This window comes from Aspergillus sclerotioniger (genome assembly GCF_003184525.1).
Source record: "Aspergillus sclerotioniger CBS 115572 chromosome Unknown BO94scaffold_68, whole genome shotgun sequence".
NCBI lineage: Eukaryota > Fungi > Ascomycota > Eurotiomycetes > Eurotiales > Aspergillaceae > Aspergillus > Aspergillus sclerotioniger.
Window position 1 is genome coordinate 4,198 of NW_020291058.1, and position 22,966 is coordinate 27,163.

A 22,966-nucleotide genomic window follows, 5' to 3' on the forward strand; every position below is an offset into this window, starting at 1 on the left:
CCACCACGTCCCCCATGTCTACGCCCACACCCACCCCCTCCCTCCCCCTCCCACTCCCCGCTACAGAACAGTTATCCACCCTTCTCACAACAACATCACACATCCGTGCCCAACTCGACGAATTTCATCGCTTCTATAACCCCATCTCATCCCAATTTACTCCCTCGGAGCAAACCTACATCTCAACCACAATCTCAGAACTCGAAACCGCACTCCAGGCGGTAGCAGAGGTAATTGAGCCCGCGCGCGTGGAACAGCAGACTCGACGAAAGGGGGATTTGGGGTTGCGGACGAGAGTCAAGTGGGTAGTTGGGGGGGAGGGGCGCAGGGTGAGGCTGTTGTGGGGGAGGTTGGTCTTGGCGTATTGGGAGTTTTTGGTGGTGGTGGTGGGGAGGGTTCAGTTGTGTGGGGGAAATAGGGTTGATGAGAAGGGAGGGGGATTGGGGTGGGGGTAGGGGTAGGGGTAGGGAGTCGGTTGGGGGCGAGGAGGGTTTGGTGGAGTTGGATGCGGATGTTGCTGGGGTAAAGGAGGGAGGGAAGGATGGGGTGGTGGTGGAAGAGAAGGGACTAGGTCTGGGATCGGAGATGCTGGGTTTGTTGCGTTGGAGACAGGCAAAGGGGAATGTGGAGATAATGGGACGAGTGGGATCAGATCATGAAAGGCTGGAACATGATAAGTCGGGAACCGGGGGTCTCGGGAAAGAAATGTTGGATTCTCTACACTGGAAGGGGTCAAAAGGGAATGGAGAGGCGTCGGGAAAAGTACACTCAGATGAGGAGACATTGGAGGATGTTGGATCAGAGAGCTTGTCGGAATTGCTCCGTTGGAGGAAGGCGAAGGGGGCGGAGAAAGCATTGTACTGATAACTGTTGCAACTAACATTACGTGCACTGCAGCACATCATAGCTGGGCTGTCGTTTCCTCCACCATCTTCTGTGACACCGGTAGCGGATTCCCCTGTTCATCACTGGTCTTGACCACCGCTGGGAATATGACAATAGAACCCGGAGATGATGTCCAGACAAAGTTGAACGAACATGGCTGAGTAAACAGCCATACACTCAATTCGGCGCACTCTCTCACAACGCTGCTCAGATGACGCTGGCGATCTGCCTCAGACAGTTGAGGGTTGTGGAAGGGTGCAAACGCTTGAGTGAACCCCCCTGCAAGGGCGATAATATGTCCCTGCACGACTCCCGATGTGGTATCCAATGATTTAGCATGCAGACGAGCTGTCAACATGCGCCATGCAAACGTGGCATTATCTTGGCCTGTCACGGGCGCAGCAACGTCAATCTGTTGGGACTCGCAGAACGGCGGATAAAGTGGGCCTCCCGGTTGGATGGCTTGCAGCAGGGTCCGAGCCAACACATGGGTGAGAACCGCTCGTCGGGCGCGGCGGTTGGCCAAAATTGTTGCCAACGGACCGGGGATCAAAGGAGAGCGGTATGTTTCTATCTGAATGGTCGCCTCCGCGGTGAGTGGTGTCGGTTCATGACTACCGGGCGCATAATAATTATCGACATGCAGGCTGACATGGTCGAAAAAGGTATGAATCCGTGCGCTCACGCTTTGGTCGTCGGCTGGTGGGGGAATAAACGAGACCAGGTCGAGCGGGGGAAATTGTTCCCCCCGGACAGGACGGGAAGCGGCAATAGGTCGAGTTTGGCTCGTGGGTAGTTTGGAAAACTCCAACCCCTGATCAGGAGGCGAAGGTGTTTGTGGATTGGGTGTAGGTCTTCTTCTGAAACGAAAGAAGAGAACGGCAGCTATGAGGGCAACAAGGGCGGTTCCGACAATGGATCCAACCACTGCTCCTGCCAGAGCACCATTGCTGACTCCGTGTCTGCTCTCTGGAAGACTCGATGCCGTACTAGAGGGGATAGTAGTGTTAACCACATTAGCTGACGTGGTAGAAGAGGTGACAGAAAAGCTCGAGATGGTCGGGGTGTGCGAAGTAGTTGTTCTACTGCTTGTCAAGGGAGAATATGCCGGTGTAAAACTGGACGTTGATGCCCGTGTTGGCTCTTGTCGAGCGTGAAACAAGGCCGCCATCTTGTGCGTGGGAGATGTCGGGCAAAGATGGCTCGACGAGCGATAAATACTCTTTCCACCCATCAACGTCGAGCTGGAAGGTGGGCCCGACTCGCTAGGGTCGCATGGTAAGGCCTCGGATAGCGTCATTGTATTGGCCGGCATTTTAGTTGCATCCTTTAGGGCGAAAACGAAATTGCGAGCTGCAACCCATTTTAGGGGGCTGAGCCAGAATTTCCACGTGAATCAGTCCCTATTCTTTCCTAACCCAAGATGAGTGACAAAGAAGCCTTGGGCCCCCCGAGTAAGGGCTTTGCTGATGAGGAATGGCGGCCAGATATTGTCGTCGGGGTTGACTTTGGCATGACACACACTGGTATGGAAATGGTCTCTAACACATTTCAGTTGCTGACTGCCCGTTCTAGGGGTGGCATATTCGTATGGACCCGACTGGCCACCTCCCAAAACCATCCAGAGATGGCCAGGGAAGCTACCTGGAGAGCTGGTCAACAAAGTGCCCACCTGCATCACTTACCATGCCAACTCGACGAGAGTGATTCACTGGGGCTTTCAATGTGAAGTCGACAGCCCCGAAGAGGGCTTGAAAGAGTTCTTCAAGCTTCATCTCTCCCCACATCATCCCAGGGAAGAAGGTCCAAGTCTTGCCGAGGCCCAGCGATGGCTTCAAGACTATATTCGATGTCTCTATCGACATGTTGTGTCGTATTTTGAGACCACCATTCCACAGTTTGTCACTCAACGGGTGGAATTTCTTTTCAGCGTCCCCACAACGTGGAAGGATGTGCGCATGGTTGAAGAAACCCGTAGACTGCTCGCTCAAGTGATTGGGGTGCACAATCCCAACCACCGCGCTTGTATTGGTCTGACTGAGGCCGAGGCAGCAGCAGTTTATGCTGGCAATGAGCATTACTTGGTCAGTCATCCCCTCCATCTTTGAGACATCGATTGACGACTGCAGCAAGATGATACGATTTTGGTGTGCGATTCTGGGGGAGGAACCACAGTAACACCCTTCCACCACGGTAGATTTTCTAAGCCAACATTAGGTGCAGGATGTGAATGTCCTCAGACTTCTCTCTGCAAGGGGTGAACCGACACGACTGGCGCAGTTGGGCCATGTGGAAGGTGAGCAGCATAGCTCTACCACAACTCTTGCTAACGTTAGTAGGCCACCCGATCGGCTCGGTTTTTATTGATAGGGAGATTCATCGCCTCATAGCCACACGGCTCGAAGCAGTTCGTCCGCATTTACGATCGTCTCCCAGTGCGACTGCTTGGAAGATGACATTCGGACGGTTCCAGCGCTATAAGTGTGCCTTTGGCACTGAAGCCACCGCCACTCCATGGCTTAAGCTCGATGTGCCGTCCTTAGTATCTGATTCCGACCATCCAGAGGCGGACATATATGATGGCCAGATGCAGATTGCTTGGTAAGGATCATTCGATCTAAATTAACGTGGATGCTGACATGAAAAGGGAGGATATACAAAAGTGCTTCGATTCGAAGATTGCTGGAATCTTCCGGCTCTTGGACGGGTATATTCATCAATTGCATAAGCAATATCCGAACGACCGCATTGTAAGCCCCCTTGGCAGCTTGAGGTCAAAGCCAGCTGACACATGTAGACATATTTAGTCCTGTCAGGTGGTCTCGGCAGCTCACCGTACGTGAGGAAATGTCTCTATGAAAGATACAGTCCGGGAAGTTGCCCAGAAACGGAGAAGATGCAGGTTCTGACAGCCGATGAGCCGTGAGTGATCCACAGATATTTTACCAACAGACAAGTGTTGACCTCGTGTTAGACAGCTGGTCGTCGTCCACGGCCTAGTCATGGACCGGATCCAACAACTCAAGCGCGGCGTTGTTACATTTGGATCCCGATGTGCGCCAGTGAGCTATGGTATTATCTGCAACAAATTATACAGTCGAGAAATTCATGTTGGCGAACGAGTCCAGCTCGATCCTCGCGACAACCGAATGTACGTGTTGGATCAAATTGATTGGCTCGTGATCAGGGTAGGCCGATACCAACCCAGGCGCGTTCCATAATGATAACCGTTTAACGTCTAGGGCTGCCCGATCCCCTCATCCGGGGTTACCAAGGAATTCCAATTGAAGACCGACTTCGGCCAAGAGAATGAACCCTGGAAAGTTCGGATCGTCATGTCGACTCTCTTGCCAGAGAAGCTTCCACGTGGCGTGAAAGATGAGGGAGTTCAGCCGGTATGCAACTTAGATATTCTGACCGATAATGTGGATAAGAAACTCAAGAACCGGCACTGGTACAGCTCAAGGCCTGCCTTCTGGCGCACCTCGTTCGAGGTCAGGGTTGTTGTTGGTCCCGCTGATCTCACCTTTCAATTGTGGTCCAAGGGGGAGAGAATCCGGAGTAAGCATGATCCTATTTCGGTGCATTGGATGCCTGCAGAGTAGATTGCATTGTGAGCACACAGGGGTCTTGGATGGAAGTTTCGATCGTGATGCAGTTTGGTTTGAAGGCGAGGATAAGTTATATCGTTTATTCCCTTGAAGGTTGAGTTTCTTTCCAGAGATTTCCTTAGTGAATCATATAATATTCTGGTCCGAATCATCTGTGGGTTAGACTTTCCGCTGATAGAAAAGTATACGTTGGGCGATGACGACGATCGTGCAGCAAGTCCTGATGGGAGAGGTTTTAGGTTCAACCGAAGTTCGATGGCCGCTATAGTCCAGCCCAGACTGCCCCGGGATAATGGTGTTTGGAACAGTCCCAGACTTTTATCCCAACGAGACTAGAATATAAAGATCCCATAATCGGCACCAGTGTCATTCACTCGGGAATAGCATATTTGGCCCTGAACTGGATCATGTGTGCAATCACACGCCGGACCTTCCAATGAGTGTTGGCCCTGGAAGGATGCCTAGATAGGTTGATATATACGCTGCCAGAGGGTGGACTATCAAGGGATCGACGCATTACGTGTAGGTTATCCTTATAAGCCTAGGAACAAACCTGCCGCAGCAACAGTTCGGTACAGCCTGTTTCCGGTTGAGTGGAGTCTCTCAGTAGCCCGACAGGGTTCTGGGCTGACCACAGACTCCGTCTTGCGCTAAGATCATTAGTTTTGATGCCCTGGTCTTATTATGGATAGCTAGATTCATACTAGGCTCAGCAGATTTAAAAGCCCAGACCTCCGATCTCACAGGGTCCACCTGGAACACTCCCCTTCATCCTCCATCTCACCTGCAAAATGACCTACCTCACACCGTGGCACCCAGTTTACAACGTTCCCATCGTGGGCGGAATGTTCCAAAATCCCACAACCGGTAGCATCCATGCAGTCACGAACCACCTTTCGATCTCTGGGCCCCCATCTGTCAAAGCCACTTGGATCAACATGAATCTCAACTCCACTTTCTGAATCACCAGTTCAAGCTTCCCACCTGGCACTGATGAGGTCTTTGTCGCGGTTGCGGACCATGTGCGAGACAAGGCGTATACCATCAAAAGCATTAACGCCAGCCCGTACGACTTGACGGTGGTCTGCTGGAGTGATCTGACGCAGGAGGCGATGTCTGAGTTGGTGTTTCAGATGAAGGCTGACCTGGGGAAGGACGTGCATATGTCTCCGGAGGAGGTGGCAGATTTTGAGACTTTTGTGGAGGAGGAGCGAAAGAAGGAGAATCCGAGATTTTGACCCTGTGATAGAGACATCTCTAGACTTGTTTTTGCGCATTTCAATTAGATGATTAGTCGTTTGCCTATAACCATATTGAAGAGTGTACCTTGGACAGATCCAAAAGTTGCCCTCGTCGGAGGAGTTCGGAACAATCAGAAGTGCGGCATTAATGCCATGTATCTGACGGGTCTGAGACATCGGCCTTGGCGGGAGGAACCAAGCGGTTAGTTCTGCTGCGAGAACTAATGAAATGCGACGATTCCGTGGATGAACGGCACTAAATCGATCTAGCGATGGTTCTTAAAGCTTAGTCTCGATGGCTACTCCGTGCGTGATTCTCGAATGGCCTCCACCTATAGGGGCTGGTACGCGGATGTAACGCAAGACCAGGAAGATGAGTCGGACATCTCCAGTCACGAGGCCTCGTCTCAATCCTTGAGGTTCTCCGTAACAGGCAGGCAAGATGGTCAGGTGATCCAGATTGGCCGACTCCAATACTGGGGGGGATCGGAGAATTCCTGTGCTCCATCCACTTCACAAGTATCCTTCCTACCTCGACCGGGATGGCATCTTCCATGTTACCGGTCTCCTACACAACCGAACCCCCATGCAATAACCCGCATTATCATACATAAGGACGTATGGGTAGAAGTACTACTGATGGGAACCCGATCGATTCACGGTGGGCGCGTGAAGAGAGCTGACACTGTTGGAATTAGCGCCACCATGCATGAGCATGGCTCTGGTTGGCTAGTGGAGGAGAGACACGTCAATCAAACCCGGCAAAGGTGCTGAACTCGAAGACGAGGTTTCCGCGTCCTCCATCTCTTCTCCCACTTTTTCTTATCTTGATCGCGCGGGAGATTTTACGTCTGACCATGGGCCTAAGAAGTAAAATCAAGGCGAAAATTCGGCCCAAACAAGTGGCCTCCAAGCGGCAAGATGAGGATCAATCGCGTCCCCAGCTGCCGGAACGGGAAACGCGTGCCAAAGCCCCCTTTGTGTCTGAAGATCTTTGGGCAAAAGCAGAAGGGCGCCTGAAAGAAGACGAAAAAATGAGAAAAATACTGGCTGCATCTCAAACAATCCTCGAAACAGATTTCGGACTGGATATCCAGCCAGGGAGCACCATCGGCCTTGAAGGGCTCTGCGAATTTCTAGATGCCAAAACTCATCATCTGGAGGAAAGGAAGTGGGTAATCCAGCTAGGGGGTCACAGCCTCCAGGTCCGAGACCAACTTACCAGGGTCTTTCGGAATGTTTTGACATTCAAAGATATCATTAGTACAGCAGCCAGCCTAAGTCCTCCTGCTGCAATCGCCTGTGCGGGACTCACCGTGGTTCTCCAGGTATGTTGGAAATCTTCCCTTTCCTTCTATTATTTGTGGTGTCTAACTGGTGTCTAATCATCATATTCAGCTCCTCGTGCAAGCAGCCGAACAGCATGAAACCCTCTTACAGGGACTCGAGGAGATCTCCGCTTTGATCCCTCTTCTTCGAGAAAGGGAATGTCTTTATTTACAGCGCGACGAAAGCCAAAACAAGCTCTTCATTGAAAATTTCCAGGGAGTTATAGTTATATTGTACTCCAAGATACTGGAATTCCAAGCTCGGGCTCTTTGCTATCTACAAAAGCACCCAGTTTCTCAGCTGCTTGCAGATATGTTCAAACAGAATGCCTGGGATGGACTGCTGGCAGATACCACTCGCCTTGAAAACTCCATAAAAAGCTTCACGGACATAAAACGCGATACGGAGATCAGAATCAGGCTTGAGCAGATGCACAACACTTTGAAAACAGTTAATGCGTGGCAGACAACATCGCCCCGAGAAGAGAAGATCAGAAAATTCTTAAAGCTCCTTTACACTTGCCCTTATGGGGACCGCAAAGACCGAAACAGCAAGCGTGTGCCGGGCACATGTGAATGGTTTACACAACATGAACAGTTCCGAAACTAGGAGCAAAGCAATCACTCGAGCCTTCTATGGGTATCAGCAGATCCAGGATGTGGCAAATCAGTGCTGACAAAGTACTTGGTCGATGAATACCTTCCGAAGGAGAAAAGAACGGTTTGCTATTTCTTCTTCAAGGATGACTTTGTGGATCAGAAGCACGCCACAAACGCAGCTGCCACCATATTACGTCAATTATTTATGGTCCAGCCACACCTGTTGGAGGACTGGGTACTGAATAAATGGAAACTGACGGAGAAAAACTAGTCGAATCATTTAGCGACCTCTGGAGCATATTCATTTATGTAACATGCACGCGTGATGCTGGGGAGGTTCTTTGTGTGTTCGATGCATTGGATGAGTGTCAGGATGAAGACCGAACGCGCCTCATTGAAGCCGTGGAAAAACTCTACAATGGTGACCGAGCTCAACAGAATCTAAAGGTACTAATGACAAGTAGACCTTATGACCATATCCGGCGCGAATTCCGGGCACTGGAGGACCGATTTCCCACGATTCACTTGAGTGGGGAAGGTGAGGTTGAGGTGGAAAAGATCTCGCGAGAAATAGATCTGGTGATCGGCGAACGAGTAAGGAGAATTGGCCATCAAAACGACCTACGTCAAGACGAATGCATGTACTTGGAGAAGCAACTTACGTCGGAAAGCATTGAAAATCGAACATATCTATGGGTCAGCTTGACCTTGGATGTGATTGAGCGAATGCCAGGGTTCACCAAAGGAAATATTCACCGTGCAATTCATGGTGTCCCAAAATCTGTTGATGATGCTTACACCCGAATTCTGGATCGCAGTCCTGATCATGATAAGGCTAAGACACTATTAGATATTGCCTTAGCCGCAGAGCGACCCCTTTCTCTTGATGAATTATCTGTGGCTTTGGCCTTCGGCGCAGAAAGGACCAAAGATATAGACATCAATGACGAAATTTACACAGACAATGAACGCTTTCAAAGAACTGTCAGAGATCTATGTGGTCTGATGCTGGTCATCATAGACACCAAAGTTTACTTGCTACATCAAACGGTTAAAGAATTCCTGGTTCCCAACTGTCCTCTTCGGCCGGATAAATGGAAACATTCCTTGCGGCCAACCGACTCACATTTAGTTCTCGCCAGAGCATGCGCATCATACTTGATCTATGGGATTGGTTGGAAATATTTTATCGATTATGCAGCACGGTTCTGGCCCTCCCACTTCCGAAAGGCACGACTGCAGGGTGATCACGAATTAGCAACTCTCGGGTATGCTCTCTGCCAAACTGAAGCGGCGCCGTATTCTTTTTGGTCCAGCATATACATCGAGGACCACCGTATGCTTCCTGAAAATAGCACTTCTATCGCAATAGCCTCAGCTTTGGGTATTGCGGCTGTGGTTCAGCTGAGCTTTGCCGCTGAGCCGATGAACGTGGATTTCAAGGATGCCGATGGTCGTACACCACTATCTTTGGCTGCTCGTGATGGCCATGAAGCAGTGGTAAACCTACTTCTAGCTACTGGGCAGGTAGATGTGGATTTCAAGGACTCGGATGGCACAACACCACTATCTTTGGCTGCTGAACGTGGCCATGAAGCAGTGGTAAACCTACTTCTAGCTACTGGGCAGGTAGATGTGGACTCCAAGGACAGATGGGGATGAACACCTCTAGCATTGGCTGCTGAATATGGTTATGATGAAATAGTCAAGCTACTTCAAGCAACCGGACAACTGAATGAGATCTCCGAGGAAGAACCCTAAGAGACATTCAACTGATGCCCACACTGCGCATTACTGCATCCCACGGCCTGCAAGCTCACCAAAGCCAACCAGACACAGCAGAGAAGCCAGTCTTCCTCTACATCCCGAAATACCAGCAAGAAGTTCCTCCCAATCTCACTCATCCTGTTTCCCATTCACAAAAACCCATGCACAACTCCACTACTTCGCACATTCCTCAATTACCCTCCAACGTATCTCAAAATGCAATCGCCATATACCTACAGCACACATTTTTCGGGATTTCAATCTATTTTACTACAGTCTTTTCGTGTCGAGAATGAAATTTACATCATGAGAAAGATACCTAGAATCAATCGAGTGACTTCCTCACCTCACGTCTCACGAGTTTATATAATCATTGCTCCTCCGCCTTGTTTGTAGATAGTGAACGCCATATCGACTAGTTGTGCAAATAGCCCCCCCATTCCTAATTGACTCTTTGTACTAATCTCTAGTTTTATATTCACGAGGGTATTTATTCATTTTGAGATTTAATATACGATGCATAATCTGATTCTTTTAGATCAAGAGGTACTAGAGATGACAGTAAGTACAAGGAGGAATACTAGCCGCGCCTCCTCCCCATTCGTGGTCTTGGTTGAATATCCTTGCGGTGCTTGCGCTCATTGAAGATGAGACCGGGTGTGATAGATCTACTATAGTCAATAGATATTATGGTTTAGCTAACTATATGAAAAAGAATATAATTATTGTCTTGTTTTGAATTAAATACAGTAAGTCTAACCTGTCTATACAAACTAAATAGGCATTATACATCTTTACCGAAACCAGGAGATTATCCATTTGGCTATATCATCCGGTTGAGAAGGATGTCAAGTGGGACATGAAATCCCCCCTAATTATCCTCAAAGCGCTGCTTCCCCTGACTCCGTCCCTTGAGGTCAATCTCCTCCACGAAGATCGAAGCCACCAGCCCTAGACCACTGAAGCCCGTCATGGTGTAGAATATAGTCTGGAAGCATTTCAGATATACCTCCAGGACCTGATCCAGACTTTCACGGGGAACGTCAAGCGATCTCAGCTTATCGATGAACGCCACAGCATTGGAAACTTCACGGAGTGGTTCCAGCGGACCGGTAAGCTGCACGTTGCTAGACCGAAGAGACGACGCGAAGACGGTATTAAAAATCGACGAAGCGATAGTCAAACCAACGAGACCTCCGAACATGCGGATCGTGAGGAATGGGCCGATAACTAACCCGGTGTCATCGACGTGCTTGACACTCGCTTGCATGGGTAGGATGCTAAGACGTAGTAAGGAGACACCCACGCCCCAGATGATGGGAAGACCGAAACGCAGGGATGGAGCCGATCCCACGTGGAAAAGAGCGAGAAGGCCGGCTCCCAGCGCGGTGATGGCCCATGCTAGTCGTAGAATCCAGACGTATCCTCCGAACCATGGAACGAGCATCATGGAGACGGCTGTGACGATTACGCTGGTGATAACGGTGGGGAGCAGAGAGACGGCAGAGATGATGGGGGTTTTGAGTTGCACAGCTTGGTACAGTAAGGGGAGGTATTGGAGAAGGGTTATTAGAATGACGCCGTGGATGAAGGCTCCTGCTAGGGTCATGTTGGCGGTCTTTGAGTGGAAGAGTCGGTGAGGGACGATTGGTGTGGCGGGTTTCGCTTCATAGAAAGCGAATATGACTAGGACTGCGATCCCTAGGAAAAATGGAAGGAGGGTCTGCCATGAGGCCCAGGGGAATAGAGATCCTGCCCAGCTGAGAGGTAGAACGAAAATTGTGACTCCGATGACAAGGAGCATCATTCCGATCCAGTCGAGACGGTTCAGGTTCTGGGAAAGTCCTGCGTCAAGGGGAATGGGACGTAGTTTGAGGAAGAAAAACACCAGTGGAGTACCGATTCCTAGGATTGGCAAGTTGATCCATCCGATCCATCTCCAGCTTGCATAGGTGGAGAATAGTGCACCGACACAGGGACCTATGATAATGCCAATGGATGTGGGAATAGCCATCAAGCCAAGATATTTCGAGCGTTCCTGTAGCGTTGTCATGTCTGCGAGAATGACCTCGGCCAACACGTCAATTCCACCCCCGCCGAAGCCTTGAAGAACCCGGCCAGCAATCAGGGTGTTCATGTTTTTGGCGATGGCAAAAATGATGGATCCAACGAAGAAAAAGCCCATGGATACGTAGAACGGTGGTTTCCGACCGAACGCGTTGGAGATGCTCGCCCAGACTGGCTGCATGACCAGACCACATAGGGTGTAGGACATGCTGGCCCAAAAGGACTCCAGACTCTGGCCTTCGAGATCCTCGGCGATGGTCTACCGAGGAGCTAGTCTCAGCTGCTGAGAAAGATGGTATCGCTCACTGGAATGGCAATACCGAGGGCCGTTGCATCCATCTGGAACACAAACAGGCCAGCAGCCAGTCCTATGAAGGAGAGTTTAAACGCCAGGGACTTTTTTGGAGCTGGCTCGACATCGTCGGCACTTGCTGCAGGAATCTCCGTTCCGTCCGTATCCGTGTCGATGTTTGGTTTCTCTGATATGGGCTCTGGATGTGGTTCGTGTGGAACCACTGCCAAGATGTGGCCCATGCCGAGAGATCAGCAGCGATTAACGTCACCAGCCACGACGTGCTAGAAGTAGATATAGGAAGAGTATATGCGATGTGAATCGAATTGATAGAACTCATTGGAGCTGGCGAGACCGATTCTTTCTGTCAGGTGACTAGGGCCCTGCCCCTTTCTCCGACTAGTTCGGAATCCTGCACAGGATGACTGATGCCTGGAGTATCTCCAATTTCCCAAATACGAGGTCCTGACCCACTCAGCTGCATTCCTGGTCATTTTGAGGCGCATTGAGACTGCCATTCTTCTGATATCTGTCCTTCAAGACAGAAACGATACGGTGAGGGTTCAAGTCTCAACACCTCGCTGCGTGGTGATATCAAGCAGCCATCTCGAGTGGGTCACGAGAGCGGATCTGGTCGGATTCACGTGACAGAAGCTTAAATCTCGGCTATTTCGGGCTATTAATAGCATCGGTCTCCGAATCCCGTCGGGAGATAGTATCAACAATGTTTAGTTCTCACTGTCCTTCTTGCAACAAGGGCCTTAGAGCATGTCAGATAACCTGCGGGCACATTTGCCATATTCGGTCCTTATGGCCAGACCCGACTCCGTTGTGGCGAGTTTTTCAACCATGTCGTGTGGCTGAGAACGTGCGGTGATCACCATAACAGCCCATCAAGAAACTGGGTTCCTTCCAACAACCCGGATGTCAAACTCTCATCCAACAATCCATAGTCCAGTAGCAGAGAGTTGAGCTGCAAGTCGTTCTCTCTGGCCGTCTGGAACGCAGTACGATTTTTCTGCTCATGCTCCGCGAGCTTCGCAGCACACGTGGACCGGATCAACCGAAATTTGCGGGTCGAGCTGTCTAAATGGCCACCGGCCGCCTCTTCCCCTGCCGCAGCTCTAGCTTGCTGGAGGTTACTGATCAATCGGTCCATCACCTGCAGCACGTCCACGGTTGACCGCATCAAGCCGGTGTCCCATACGGGATCATTCAGGATAGAGAGCCTGAACAGGACGACGATGGATCGGGCGAGGTAGCCAAAGAATGGGAACGAGATGCCGTAGTACTCGACCACTGGGATCTCGAAGAAACGATCTATCGCCGACTTGGCTGTGTGGAGACATCCATGGAGAGCATCCAGTCTCTGTAAGTCTGGAAGGTCTTCTTTTATGTTACGTATGAGCCCGAAGAGGCTCAATTCGGTATAATATATCGAGGCACCGATGATTCCTGCTTGTGGTCAGACCTTGAGGTCACCAGAGGGGGGGAAGAGGGATACTAACCATTCTGCCGTAATTCCGGTGATATCCCTTCTTTGACCTCATTGACCTTTCGCCGAAGAGCTGCCAGATAGAAGGCCAGTGGCACGGGTTCTGATGAACTTCGAATATTCTCCATCTCACTGGCAATGCGTTGCAGCCGGATTTGATGGGCCAATACTTCATCATGCGGTGATTCCGCATTCTGCGTCAGGAATTCGAGGCATTCGTCCATATGTGGCGTCCATTGCATGGGGTCAAGCTGCGCAAGATACGATGATACTCTGGATTTATGTTAGTTCCAGTGAAACAAACTTGGTAGATGTAAGGGACAAACATAGAATTCATTAAGAAGCACGCTAGCACCGCTCGCCGCTCTTCGAGTGTCCGCGTAGCCACGTTCAAGGATGCACAGGTACGATCGACTCCGACAGGGAGCATATTTGAATCTTCGGGAAGTGGCTTGTTAAGACGGAGATCAAATACCACGGTCATGGCGAGCTGAGTGGCACGCGACAGGCTCCCCGCACAGTTGTGGAGCAAATGGTCGTGAGCCCAGGCGATAAAGGTCAAGAGACCGAGAAGGAGGTCGATGTTGACGGCCCCTGGCTCAGTGGAGAGATAGATACGTTCCGTGGCGATTTTTCGAATCTTTTCCCCTAGCTCAATCTTGGTTTGGGTTGAGCGAGAAGTGACCATCATAATGCAGAGGGAGAGAAATGGACGCTCCTGGTGTAGCCATTGGACGTCTCTAGGAATATGAAGAAAGGGAAAGTACTTGAGCATCTGGTCCTGGAAGATATGTAGTGACTCTGGTGAACACTCGAATACGTATGAAGTTGACGCCGATGCGGAAGCAGCCTCTCCAGAGAGTGAACTGGAGCTGGAGATTGCGGGGCGCTGAGAGGTCTCAGAAGAAGCATTTGAATCACGAGCCCCCAGCTGAAAGACGAGGCTATCAATCTTGCCTTCGAGCTGCGAAATGCGGGCAACGGTGTTGTTTCGTTGAGCATGCAGGGTCCGTGTCGAGGTGCCCGGTTGACATGATCTATTCATCCGATAGCATCTTTCACAACCCTGGCCATCGGGTCGAGAGATGCATTTGCATTTGGATTTAGAACACTGGAGACAAGCCTGCGGCGGCCGTTAGTAACTGGCAACACCAGAATGGGTCGATACGTGCCCTTCCGTATAACTGGGTACGCGTCATCTGGACGATATTTATCACGGCGATCAAGGCCGGCTCCGACGGGATATTTTATTCCTTCTCAATAAAGATAGATACAAGAAAAAGCAAAGGAGAAGTGGAAGGAAGACGGACAACTCCTCCCCCCCATATCGGGGTTCGGCACGCCGAACCCCGATGACTGCTGACGTCACATCCTCTGAAGATTCTCATTGGTTCCCGTCTGTGCACTGCTACGGCCATTGCTGGCTGGACCGGCATTCGGATACCGATCCCGCTCTATATACATTGACACCAGTCACAACATCTACCTCTAGACCTAAGAACCAAAATCTCCATACTCGCCACCATGAAGCTCATCGTCACCGGTGCAACCGGACTACTCGGTACTGAAGTTATCCGACAGAGCCTACAAAACAATAAAATCACCCAGGTCATCGCCCTTGCCCGCAAGCCCGTTCAGGTCGACATCAACTCCTCCAAGCTAAAGAGTGTCGTTATCCGAGACTATGGAGAATATCCCGATGATGTAAAAGCCGACCTTTCAGGTGCAGATGCATGTATATGGTGCAATCCACTATCCTGATTCTCTATGTAAGACCTAACTCGTCCAGGACTGTTGCAGTAACGCCCTTCAGACAAACCCAGTTTGATTTCGCCGAGATCAGGCGCGTCTGTCGGGATTGCACCGCTGAAGGATTCAATGCCATTTATGAGGCCGGATCAGCACGTCCATTGCGCTTCCTGTATGTGAGTGCAACTGGCACGCCGCGCGACCCAGCACAGAGACCTATGGTTTGGGGGGATTATCAAGTCATGCGTGTATGTTTTATGCTTCGCTCATTGACTGAATTCATCTATAAATCTGTGGCTTACCATTATAGGGCGAAACTGAACTCATGGTTCTCGACTTCCCATCCAAGTACAAGGATGTCGAAGTCTGTATTGCCAAACCGGGTGCCATTACAAACTCAAATTCGTGGTTTAGGGTTGTTATCGGCTCTATGTTTAGCGTTCTTAATCTCTTCACCCGCGCGATTCCAAATGTGCACCTAACTGAGGTTGCTGCTGCTTTATTGAATCAGGCGGTGCAGGGGTTTGAGCAGGAAACACTGGATAATAGTGATTTGGTTCGTATTGGACAAGCCGAGCTCCAGTCCCAGAAGGCGTCCCATTTGTCTTGAGGATATTCATATATAACTGTTTGTTTTCTTGACTTTTTGTCTTCGGGAGGTAGTTTTCTTGGACAAATTTATGGTATCTCGATGGATTGACTCAGTTGCTATAAATCCATCCTGGTGTGCTTTGTTGTATATATCTAACTCCAATTCTATGATAATACTGATCGATCCTGATTTCCGCATATTTTGATCAGACAATCTTTGTCCTTTATCGTTTTCCCTTCTCATTGTTTTTCTTTGGGTCGAGGCTAATCTACTCAAAAAACATGGACGTGCCTAGTGGGAATATACTATCACTGTGTCTATATATGGGTACTGAATATCTAGTAATGGTTATACATCGAATATAGTATCTTTTTAGATGGCATCATTTTTGTCGTCCATCTATATTCTTAGTTCCGCCTATATCTATTTCAGAAACGCCACGCCACAGGAAATCCACCAACCTTGCCATACCAGATTCCCCCCATCACCCCTCACACAACATTAGAATGACTGTTCCATCTCTAGAACAATTCCGTTCAGAAACTACATCCCCCTTCCGACGCCTTATCACCCATGATCATCACATCAAAATCAGCACGAGCATAATCACCACTCAAACCATCGCGCGATAGCTCAAAGAATGCCCATGATAGCCAACTCCCTAACCAGCAACAAGCCTTGACAAGAAATGAACAAAGCAGGCGAATTCCCCCAATCACCAACCGATTCCTTTCACATCGAGATAAGCATCCAACCAGCCAAACCAAAACCCCTCACAGCCAATAAACCCCCGGAAACCAAAAACCATCACATCCAAACTACCGATCACATTTACATACAAAGAAAAAAAAAGAAAAAAAGCCACAGCTGTAGAATAACCCCTGCCTATCTAGATAGGGAACCAACCAACCAACCAATACCGGCTAACTACATATCTAGGCTTATGCTTACGATAATCATCTTGGATAGGAATGGGGTTGCCTACGTGGTCTGACAGTCTGACATGTGGGGTGTATATTACCATGTATTGACTGGTAATTCTGATGTTGTAAGCTAGCTATAACGGCCATCAGGCAACTCATGCATATCCGTATTACAGCACATACGTAGTCTCCGGTTCCTGGCCATACTACTAGTCTAGATTATCAACTAGTGGTACAAACTACCAACCGCCATAAACTCGATTCCTACCCAGTAATAGCTAATAGAATACTCCACCAAGCAACGCTGAATCTCAACCCAAACAAACAGAGGGGGGTTACTTAACAATCCACCCATCCCGTCCCATCCACCTCTTCTCATCATTCAATTCTCTCAAATCTCAACTCTAACCCCCTTCCCCCCAAACCCTCCACAATGTCCACCCCCACCCCCAACCCAACCCTAATCCTCACCCCCGGCGCCTGGTACCCCCCTCACGCATTCTCCCCCCTAATCACCCACCTCCCCACCTACACCTGCCACACGGTATCCTTCCCGTCAATCCAAGCCGCCACGGAAGTAAAAGACCTCCAACCCGACATCCTCACCATCCGCACCCTCGTCGAAAAAGAAGCCGACGCCGGAAACGACATCGTGATAGTGTGTCACAGCTGGTCGGGACTTCCCGTGAACAGCGCCCTATCCTCTCTCAGCAAGGAATCGCGCCAAAAAGAAGGGAAAGTGGGCGGCGTCGTGAAAATTATCTTCATCTCGGCGTTTATCCCCGAGGTGGGGGAGAGTTTGATTGCTGCTTTTGGGGGGGAGGCGCCGGAGTGGTATGTTCGGGATGTAAGTTTCCTTTTTCCTTTCTTTTTTTTGGGGGATGTAGGTTTTGATGATGGGATTGTAGGAAGCAGCTGGGACTGTATCGACGAGCGACCCATACAGTTTATTCTTCCACGATGTGCCGGATGGAAAGGCCTGGGCGGAAACATTACGGCCTCATGCGTGGGCGACGAAGATTTCGCCGGCTACGGGGCCGCCTATGTGGATATTCCCAGTGCTTATTTGTTGTGTGAGGAGGATCGAGCGATACCGTTGTTTGTGCAGGAGTTGATGGTGGAGAAGGCGAGGGCAAAGGGGGCGAGGATTGAGACGGAGAAGATTAAGACGGCGCATTCGCCGTGGTTGGTGGTTCCGGATCAGGTGGCGGAGTTTGTCAAGAGGCATGCTACTGCTACTGCTACTACTGCTGTTTAGATGTGGATATATAATTGGGTGGTAGGTGTTGGGTTAGCTACTGAGTGAGTGGTCAGTTGGGAATAGAGGTATGCTGTGTTCTTCTGTTGGGTTTTTCCCACTTTGTAGGTAGTATTGTTGGAGTCATAGATTTATTCATCAAAGATACTTGTGTGCTGACAGATCTCACGATATTTTTACTACATCCCACCAGTATCAGGCACGCTCACACACCAATCTCACCCTATCAGCATCCTTCATCTTGAGAAGCAAATGCATATCCACATCCCTGGTAGTAGACAGAACCCTCACGCGCGTATCCTCGAATGTCTCTCCAGGCTCTGGAACAGCATGAATCCGATGCTCACGAAGAATGGTCGCCACCACAGCTACAAACTCCACCTGCGAGAACTTATTCCCAGGGCAGTTCTGTGGTCCGTCCGACCAGGGAAAGTATGTACACCGTTGCGGAGTGATGACCTGTTCGTCTTCAAGTGTGGTTGCAGACGTTACCCACCGGGAAGGCTTCCAGATCGGTGGGCTTTCCCAGTGCTGGGGGTGGAGGTGCATGGAGAGCAAACCGGGATGAACGAATATGTTTGGTGGGATTATCACGGTTCTTTCTCCGACTTTGAGAGGTTGGGGCTGGTTGTTGGTGCGTTTGGGAAGCGTGGGAATTGGGGGAAATAGGCGGAGGGCTTCGAGCTATACAGGTGAGACGGTGGGTTATGATGAAGGGGGGTGACGTACCATGATGGCTTTGCAGCGATTGAGTTTGGGGAAAAGGTCAGTATACTGTCCCTTTGTATCTCTGCTCATGTGTAGTTCCTCGGCTACCCAGTCTTGAACCTCCGGGTATGCGGCCAAGAGTACCATGGCGAAACTGAGGGTATTGGCGGTTGTATCATGGCCGGCAAAGTTGATGACGAAATGGTTGCCGAAGATCTCATCGATGCTGAGTCCTTTGGGAGGCGAGCCACTGGCTTTTCCCTTTGCGTCCTCCTTCTGTTTCAAATCCATAGCCCGCACGAAAGATGTTATGAGGCCACCAGCACCGGCCTGTCCCTCGTTCAATGCTCTAGTCTCCTCGTTCAGCATGCGGACCATGTGTTGTTTGTAATCCACCGCAGCCTTGGCCACGCGATGCCACGATTCAGGAACGAATGGAAGCGTGAGCAATCTCCGTGGCGCGACCATCAACAGGATGCAATCGTCACGCACGGTCCGCAGAGCATCACGATAGTTATCCGACTCGCTCCGGTTGAGGGGGTCATTGGCGCTGCGGAAGGAATATGACTTGCCGAATCCCGTGGCAGCCAGGACGTTCAACGACAATGTGCGGGTATCCTTATCAATGCCAGGAATCTGGTCAACATCCGGGGCAGTCCAGGCATCCAACATCTGGCCGGCTTGCTCGACGCTTTCATCCCAAACAAAAGACATGACCTTTTCGTTGAACGGCGCAGCCAACACTTTCCGGTGGCGCGGCCAGTTCGTCCAGCTGGCTGTGGATAAACAGGGCCCAAAAACTTCGAGCACCTCTGCAAAATATTGAGAAAATGGTCTTTAGAGAGGAAACATCAACATACTGTATATCTCACTTGGCCGGATAAAATCCGTCCGTCGCTGAAAAATGTCATGGCTGGCCTCGGAGTCGGTAACGTGGATGTATATCTTACGGGGCGTTGCTAGGGCCCAGATGGGACCGTATCGAAGATGAGACTGGTTTCCGTCAATAACAGGCCAATCTCGACGGCAGTAGCGGCCAAAACTGCCCCAGTCAATGGGAACCCGATCAAGCCAGGGCTGGAGATGAGGCTGGGCCATCATCCAAAGCACATTCGAGTTGTCGATGCAGGCACGCACTACAGGAATCCCTAATGAGGAGGCGCGACGGTAGTTGATTTCCATTGCCACCAGGTTCCAGGCCAGATAGGCGAGGGCCAGCAAGCCCAAGAGTTGCAAGATCATCATGAACAAAGCGTTGGAAACAGGATGTGAGCTTCCTCCTCAGATTCTCTCTAGCATGTCCAGATGGCAAGGGAGTCTTTGGAAAAGGCGGATGGAAGGGGAGGAAAGCCTTTTTGATAGCTACCTAGGGGGATGGTGAAGCATACCGGCTGAATCCTTTCTACTATCTCCTGGTAAATAATATCCAGGTGAATCCCGAAGGCCAAAAAGTTACCCGATTCGCAAGGCTGTTAAATGACCATGGCAGTAGCGTCCAGCCTAAGCTTTAGGGCTTACATGCCTCCCACGGAGTACTGGCGCACGTCCTCCTAGCAGTCATATTGGATCCACATCGGTCATTTATAGGGTGGCTCGAGGCTAGTAGGTGACCGACGAGGATCGATAAGGTGCAGCGAGGAGACATAGGGCTGGATATGAACATCGGCAAGACCGTGGTTTCGATGTGTTGATGATTGGGATGCTCTTTTGTGGGATGGATGAATGATGCCTGGCAAGTTGCCAATGGAGCCATCATCCAAACTGGTCGAATGATAAAATGGCTTTGTCCCCGAGGCGGCCCAACCCGCCATGCACCACGAATCAGCTGCCCTGCCAGACTGCCAGGTATTAGCTCCATTCCTGCAGCCTGACCGTTACCCGGTCTTGGTTTGGAAATGGAAGTACCCGGTACTCCTGTACCTGTAGGATGGTTGGTGGGCTTTGTGGCTCTGCTCGCAATGTCATCTATCTTCATGTTGTTGAACAATACGTGAACTTGATTCATTTGGTCGAGGCTATCAAATGGAAGAAAACAGGCACCGCTCATAATGTCCCAGGGGCACCCGGTGGAATGGCATGGGCAGCATACCACAGTAGACACAACATTCAGGCTGGTGTAAGAGACACCTTGGTTCCATTCCGGGAACACAGGGTCAAGCGCAGCGACTCCTCCCACGGTCCTGGGTCCCGACTCTTCAACGTCTGGAATTCCTGAGCCATACGGACAGTAACATACCCGACCTCGGCCAGCGCATATTGCTGCCCGATACAAATCCGTGGACCGCCATTGAAGGGCAGGTACTCCCAGCGTGGGTTAAGTTGCCCATCCTCCCAGCGCTCCGGCCGGAATTCCTCAGCATCGGGTCCATAAAGGTCCGTCCGTCGGTGCATCCCATACACATTGTACGCGACCTGGGTGCCTTTGGCTACAAAGACGGGTGAGAGACCATCCTTGCCTCCCCCCAGTGGTAGAACAGTATCCTTCATCGCCAGGCGCTCGTTCAGCGGTACGACGGGGTGCAAGCGTAATGCTGATCAAGCCGTCAGTCATAACATAGCAAGAAAGGACAACTGCAGATCTCACATTCGTTCATACAGCACCTGAGGTACTTCAAATTTCGGAGCTCCTCATATGTAGGCAGCCGCCCCTCTAAGCTAGCCACTTCCCTGCGCAGCTTATCCCAGATCGCCGGGTACTTGGCCAGCATGAAGAACATATTACTCAGAAGGCTGGCGGTGGTGTCACGGCCGGCCAGCAGGATGTTTAGAAGTTCATCCAGAATGCGCCGTTTATCAGCCGTGTTCCGTGCCAGTTCGTGCGAGAAAATGTAACTCTCACGTTTTGTCTCGTCCTTTCCGGACCGAACCGCCTTAACCGCATCCTCAACGAATCGCTCTGCAAACTCCCGGCAGATACGATAGCATTGCTCGGCTTTCTGGTCGCGCTTGAATATCCTGAATGGGCCCAGAATGAGACTCATCCAGATCGCTTCGAGGGCATAGTTGAACGCCGGGGCAAAACTGAGATCTGACTGATCCATTCGCAGGCTGCCGACCGACTGTCCGAACAGAAACGCGGTGGCGGAATCCATCGTGTAGCGAAAAAAGAGGTCTTGTAGGTCCACAACCGTTTCCCCGTCACGCGGAATCAGCGCAAAAAGGTCTGGAATCAAATGTTCAAACGACTTCAAGTCCGCAACCTTGTTACGGGTGAAGCTGGGCCGGAGGAGGGCGCGAGATGTAGCCCAGTGGTCACCATCCGTGTCGAATATGCCTCTCCCCAGAAGTGGTTCGTAATGTTGTGCACGGTGCCCGAGGCCATAATCCTTGAAATTGGTTGATAGAATCGTCTTTATGTTTTCCGGTTCCACGGTATAGATCCCGGGATTTAGCACCCGCTTCGATGTGTAAGTGTTTCCGTAGAGATGATAACGCTTCCACATGGTCTCAAGAAGCCTGTGCTTTCCGATATCGTGGACTAACGGCAGAATTTGATCCAGTCCCAGTAATAGGTCCTTGTTGGCCCTTACTGCAGATTGGCAACCATGGCGGCGGGCAAATTCACGGCGTATAAAGTAACGGCGGATCCTGGTGGAGACGAAGGTGAGGGTCACGAGGATAGATGCCAGCATTGGCACCTGTGCCAAGTTGAGATTTAGATACACCTGCATGGTTATTTCTGAGGCCACCAGACGGTTGACTGAGTGGAAAGGACCTGTAGATGCAAATAGCTACACCTGACCCGGGGATCAAGGGAGTATTTATATGTGTTCTACGACCCCGTCACCTACCGCAAATCTGATGCCTCGACAAGGCTGTGAGTTTTTAGTCCCCTGTAGGGTATTGTGTGATGGTTCAGCATAGCACCATCTCATTAGTGGTGTCGTCTATATGTTACTTAGTAAAGACAAAGAGACGGTTAGCTGCATCCGGAGTTTAGGTCTAGTTGTCATTCATGGACCATTAATCAGGTTGATTTGTCCGAGCTACCGCTCATATTCTTTGTCTCTGATATGTCGATCGTGGCAGTGGCTCATCAAATCGGAGCTTGGAGTAGCTGTTGGCAGTTGAGCCACCGGTTGGCTAGTGGACCAGTCCCCGATTGGATATGTCAGATCCCCGACGAAGTGGGTAGTCTTAGCTGTCATGACATGTCATTCGCGGGGATTTATACGGGGCAGTGCTCATCTGAGATAGTACCAACAGACCAACCGATCAACAGATCAACAGCCATGGACAGAACCGAAAGAAGTACTCGGGGGATAAGGATAAAGATAAGAGGAACCTAAGCGGACCGGAGATGATCCGACCAGAAAGTGTCCAGACGGGCGGTGAAGGTCGGGAGGCGAACCATGGTTGCCATGAGCTACCGCCTGTTGTGTCTGCCGCGAACCATGGGAGCGAGCGGCTGCCGACCACCGGATGCGCGACGGCTGGCTGGTCGGGACCC

General features: G+C 50.5%; 11 protein-coding genes across 11 annotated transcripts; 5 read left to right on the forward strand and 6 right to left on the reverse strand.

The window, feature by feature from the left end:
• Positions 1-268: 268 nt before the first annotated feature.
• Positions 269-1,159, reverse strand: BO94DRAFT_357028 (uncharacterized protein). Its single transcript, XM_025607140.1, has one exon. The coding sequence runs from the start codon at positions 881-883 to the stop codon at positions 398-400; it is 486 nt and encodes a 161-aa protein (XP_025461309.1). The 5' UTR covers positions 884-1,159; the 3' UTR covers positions 269-397.
• BO94DRAFT_579956 (uncharacterized protein) lies at positions 487-2,056 on the reverse strand (the record flags this gene model as incomplete). The annotated part of the gene is made up of 1 exon (XM_025615295.1): positions 487-2,056. The coding sequence occupies one exon, from the start codon at positions 2,054-2,056 to the stop codon at positions 902-904; it is 1,155 nt and encodes a 384-aa protein (XP_025461310.1). The 3' UTR covers positions 487-901.
• A 252-nt stretch (positions 2,057-2,308) lies between these two features.
• BO94DRAFT_505015 (Hsp70 family protein) lies at positions 2,309-4,606 on the forward strand (the record flags this gene model as incomplete). Its single annotated transcript, XM_025609527.1, has 9 exons — positions 2,309-2,411; positions 2,461-2,969; positions 3,015-3,059; positions 3,109-3,181; positions 3,225-3,486; positions 3,533-3,635; positions 3,683-3,807; positions 3,860-4,073; positions 4,128-4,606. The coding sequence occupies 9 exons, from the start codon at positions 2,309-2,311 to the stop codon at positions 4,488-4,490; spliced, it is 1,797 nt and encodes a 598-aa protein (XP_025461311.1). The 3' UTR covers positions 4,491-4,606.
• A 561-nt stretch (positions 4,607-5,167) lies between these two features.
• BO94DRAFT_570462 (uncharacterized protein) lies at positions 5,168-5,734 on the forward strand (the record flags this gene model as incomplete). The annotated part of the gene is made up of 2 exons (XM_025614813.1): positions 5,168-5,413; positions 5,495-5,734. Exons 1-2 carry the CDS (start codon positions 5,288-5,290, stop codon positions 5,732-5,734), a joined length of 366 nt encoding a protein of 121 aa, XP_025461312.1. The 5' UTR covers positions 5,168-5,287.
• Positions 5,735-6,283: 549 nt separating this feature from the next.
• Positions 6,284-9,593, forward strand: BO94DRAFT_629342 (uncharacterized protein). The gene is made up of 3 exons (XM_025617555.1): positions 6,284-7,065; positions 7,136-7,637; positions 7,937-9,593. Exons 1-3 carry the CDS (start codon positions 6,595-6,597, stop codon positions 9,325-9,327), a joined length of 2,364 nt encoding a protein of 787 aa, XP_025461313.1. The 5' UTR covers positions 6,284-6,594; the 3' UTR covers positions 9,328-9,593.
• A 710-nt stretch (positions 9,594-10,303) lies between these two features.
• Positions 10,304-12,033, reverse strand: BO94DRAFT_480438 (MFS-type transporter sphD; the record flags this gene model as incomplete). Its single annotated transcript, XM_025608794.1, has 2 exons — positions 10,304-11,758; positions 11,806-12,033. 2 exons carry the CDS (start codon positions 12,031-12,033, stop codon positions 10,304-10,306), a joined length of 1,683 nt encoding a protein of 560 aa, XP_025461314.1.
• A 366-nt stretch (positions 12,034-12,399) lies between these two features.
• BO94DRAFT_357097 (fungal specific transcription factor domain-containing protein) lies at positions 12,400-14,543 on the reverse strand. The gene is made up of 4 exons (XM_025607141.1): positions 14,459-14,543; positions 13,613-14,409; positions 13,300-13,559; positions 12,400-13,246 (listed from the first exon to the last, which is right to left on the reverse strand). Exons 1-4 carry the CDS (start codon positions 14,483-14,485, stop codon positions 12,669-12,671), a joined length of 1,662 nt encoding a protein of 553 aa, XP_025461315.1. The 5' UTR covers positions 14,486-14,543; the 3' UTR covers positions 12,400-12,668.
• A 267-nt stretch (positions 14,544-14,810) lies between these two features.
• Positions 14,811-15,798, forward strand: BO94DRAFT_629345 (uncharacterized protein; the record flags this gene model as incomplete). The annotated part of the gene is made up of 3 exons (XM_025617556.1): positions 14,811-15,028; positions 15,076-15,283; positions 15,346-15,798. 3 exons carry the CDS (start codon positions 14,811-14,813, stop codon positions 15,643-15,645), a joined length of 726 nt encoding a protein of 241 aa, XP_025461316.1. The 3' UTR covers positions 15,646-15,798.
• A 1,169-nt stretch (positions 15,799-16,967) lies between these two features.
• BO94DRAFT_540935 (alpha/beta hydrolase) lies at positions 16,968-17,952 on the forward strand. Its single transcript, XM_025613021.1, has 3 exons — positions 16,968-17,397; positions 17,459-17,608; positions 17,629-17,952. The coding sequence occupies exons 1-3, from the start codon at positions 16,984-16,986 to the stop codon at positions 17,806-17,808; spliced, it is 744 nt and encodes a 247-aa protein (XP_025461317.1). The 5' UTR covers positions 16,968-16,983; the 3' UTR covers positions 17,809-17,952.
• Positions 17,953-17,962: 10 nt separating this feature from the next.
• BO94DRAFT_570469 (cytochrome P450) lies at positions 17,963-19,831 on the reverse strand. The gene is made up of 3 exons (XM_025614814.1): positions 19,377-19,831; positions 18,538-19,328; positions 17,963-18,492 (listed from the first exon to the last, which is right to left on the reverse strand). The coding sequence occupies exons 1-3, from the start codon at positions 19,759-19,761 to the stop codon at positions 18,004-18,006; spliced, it is 1,665 nt and encodes a 554-aa protein (XP_025461318.1). The 5' UTR covers positions 19,762-19,831; the 3' UTR covers positions 17,963-18,003.
• A 701-nt stretch (positions 19,832-20,532) lies between these two features.
• On the reverse strand, positions 20,533-22,297 carry BO94DRAFT_357154 (cytochrome P450). Its single transcript, XM_025607142.1, has 2 exons — positions 21,101-22,297; positions 20,533-21,047 (listed from the first exon to the last, which is right to left on the reverse strand). Exons 1-2 carry the CDS (start codon positions 22,185-22,187, stop codon positions 20,623-20,625), a joined length of 1,512 nt encoding a protein of 503 aa, XP_025461319.1. The 5' UTR covers positions 22,188-22,297; the 3' UTR covers positions 20,533-20,622.
• Between the last annotated feature and the right edge of the window lie 669 nt (positions 22,298-22,966).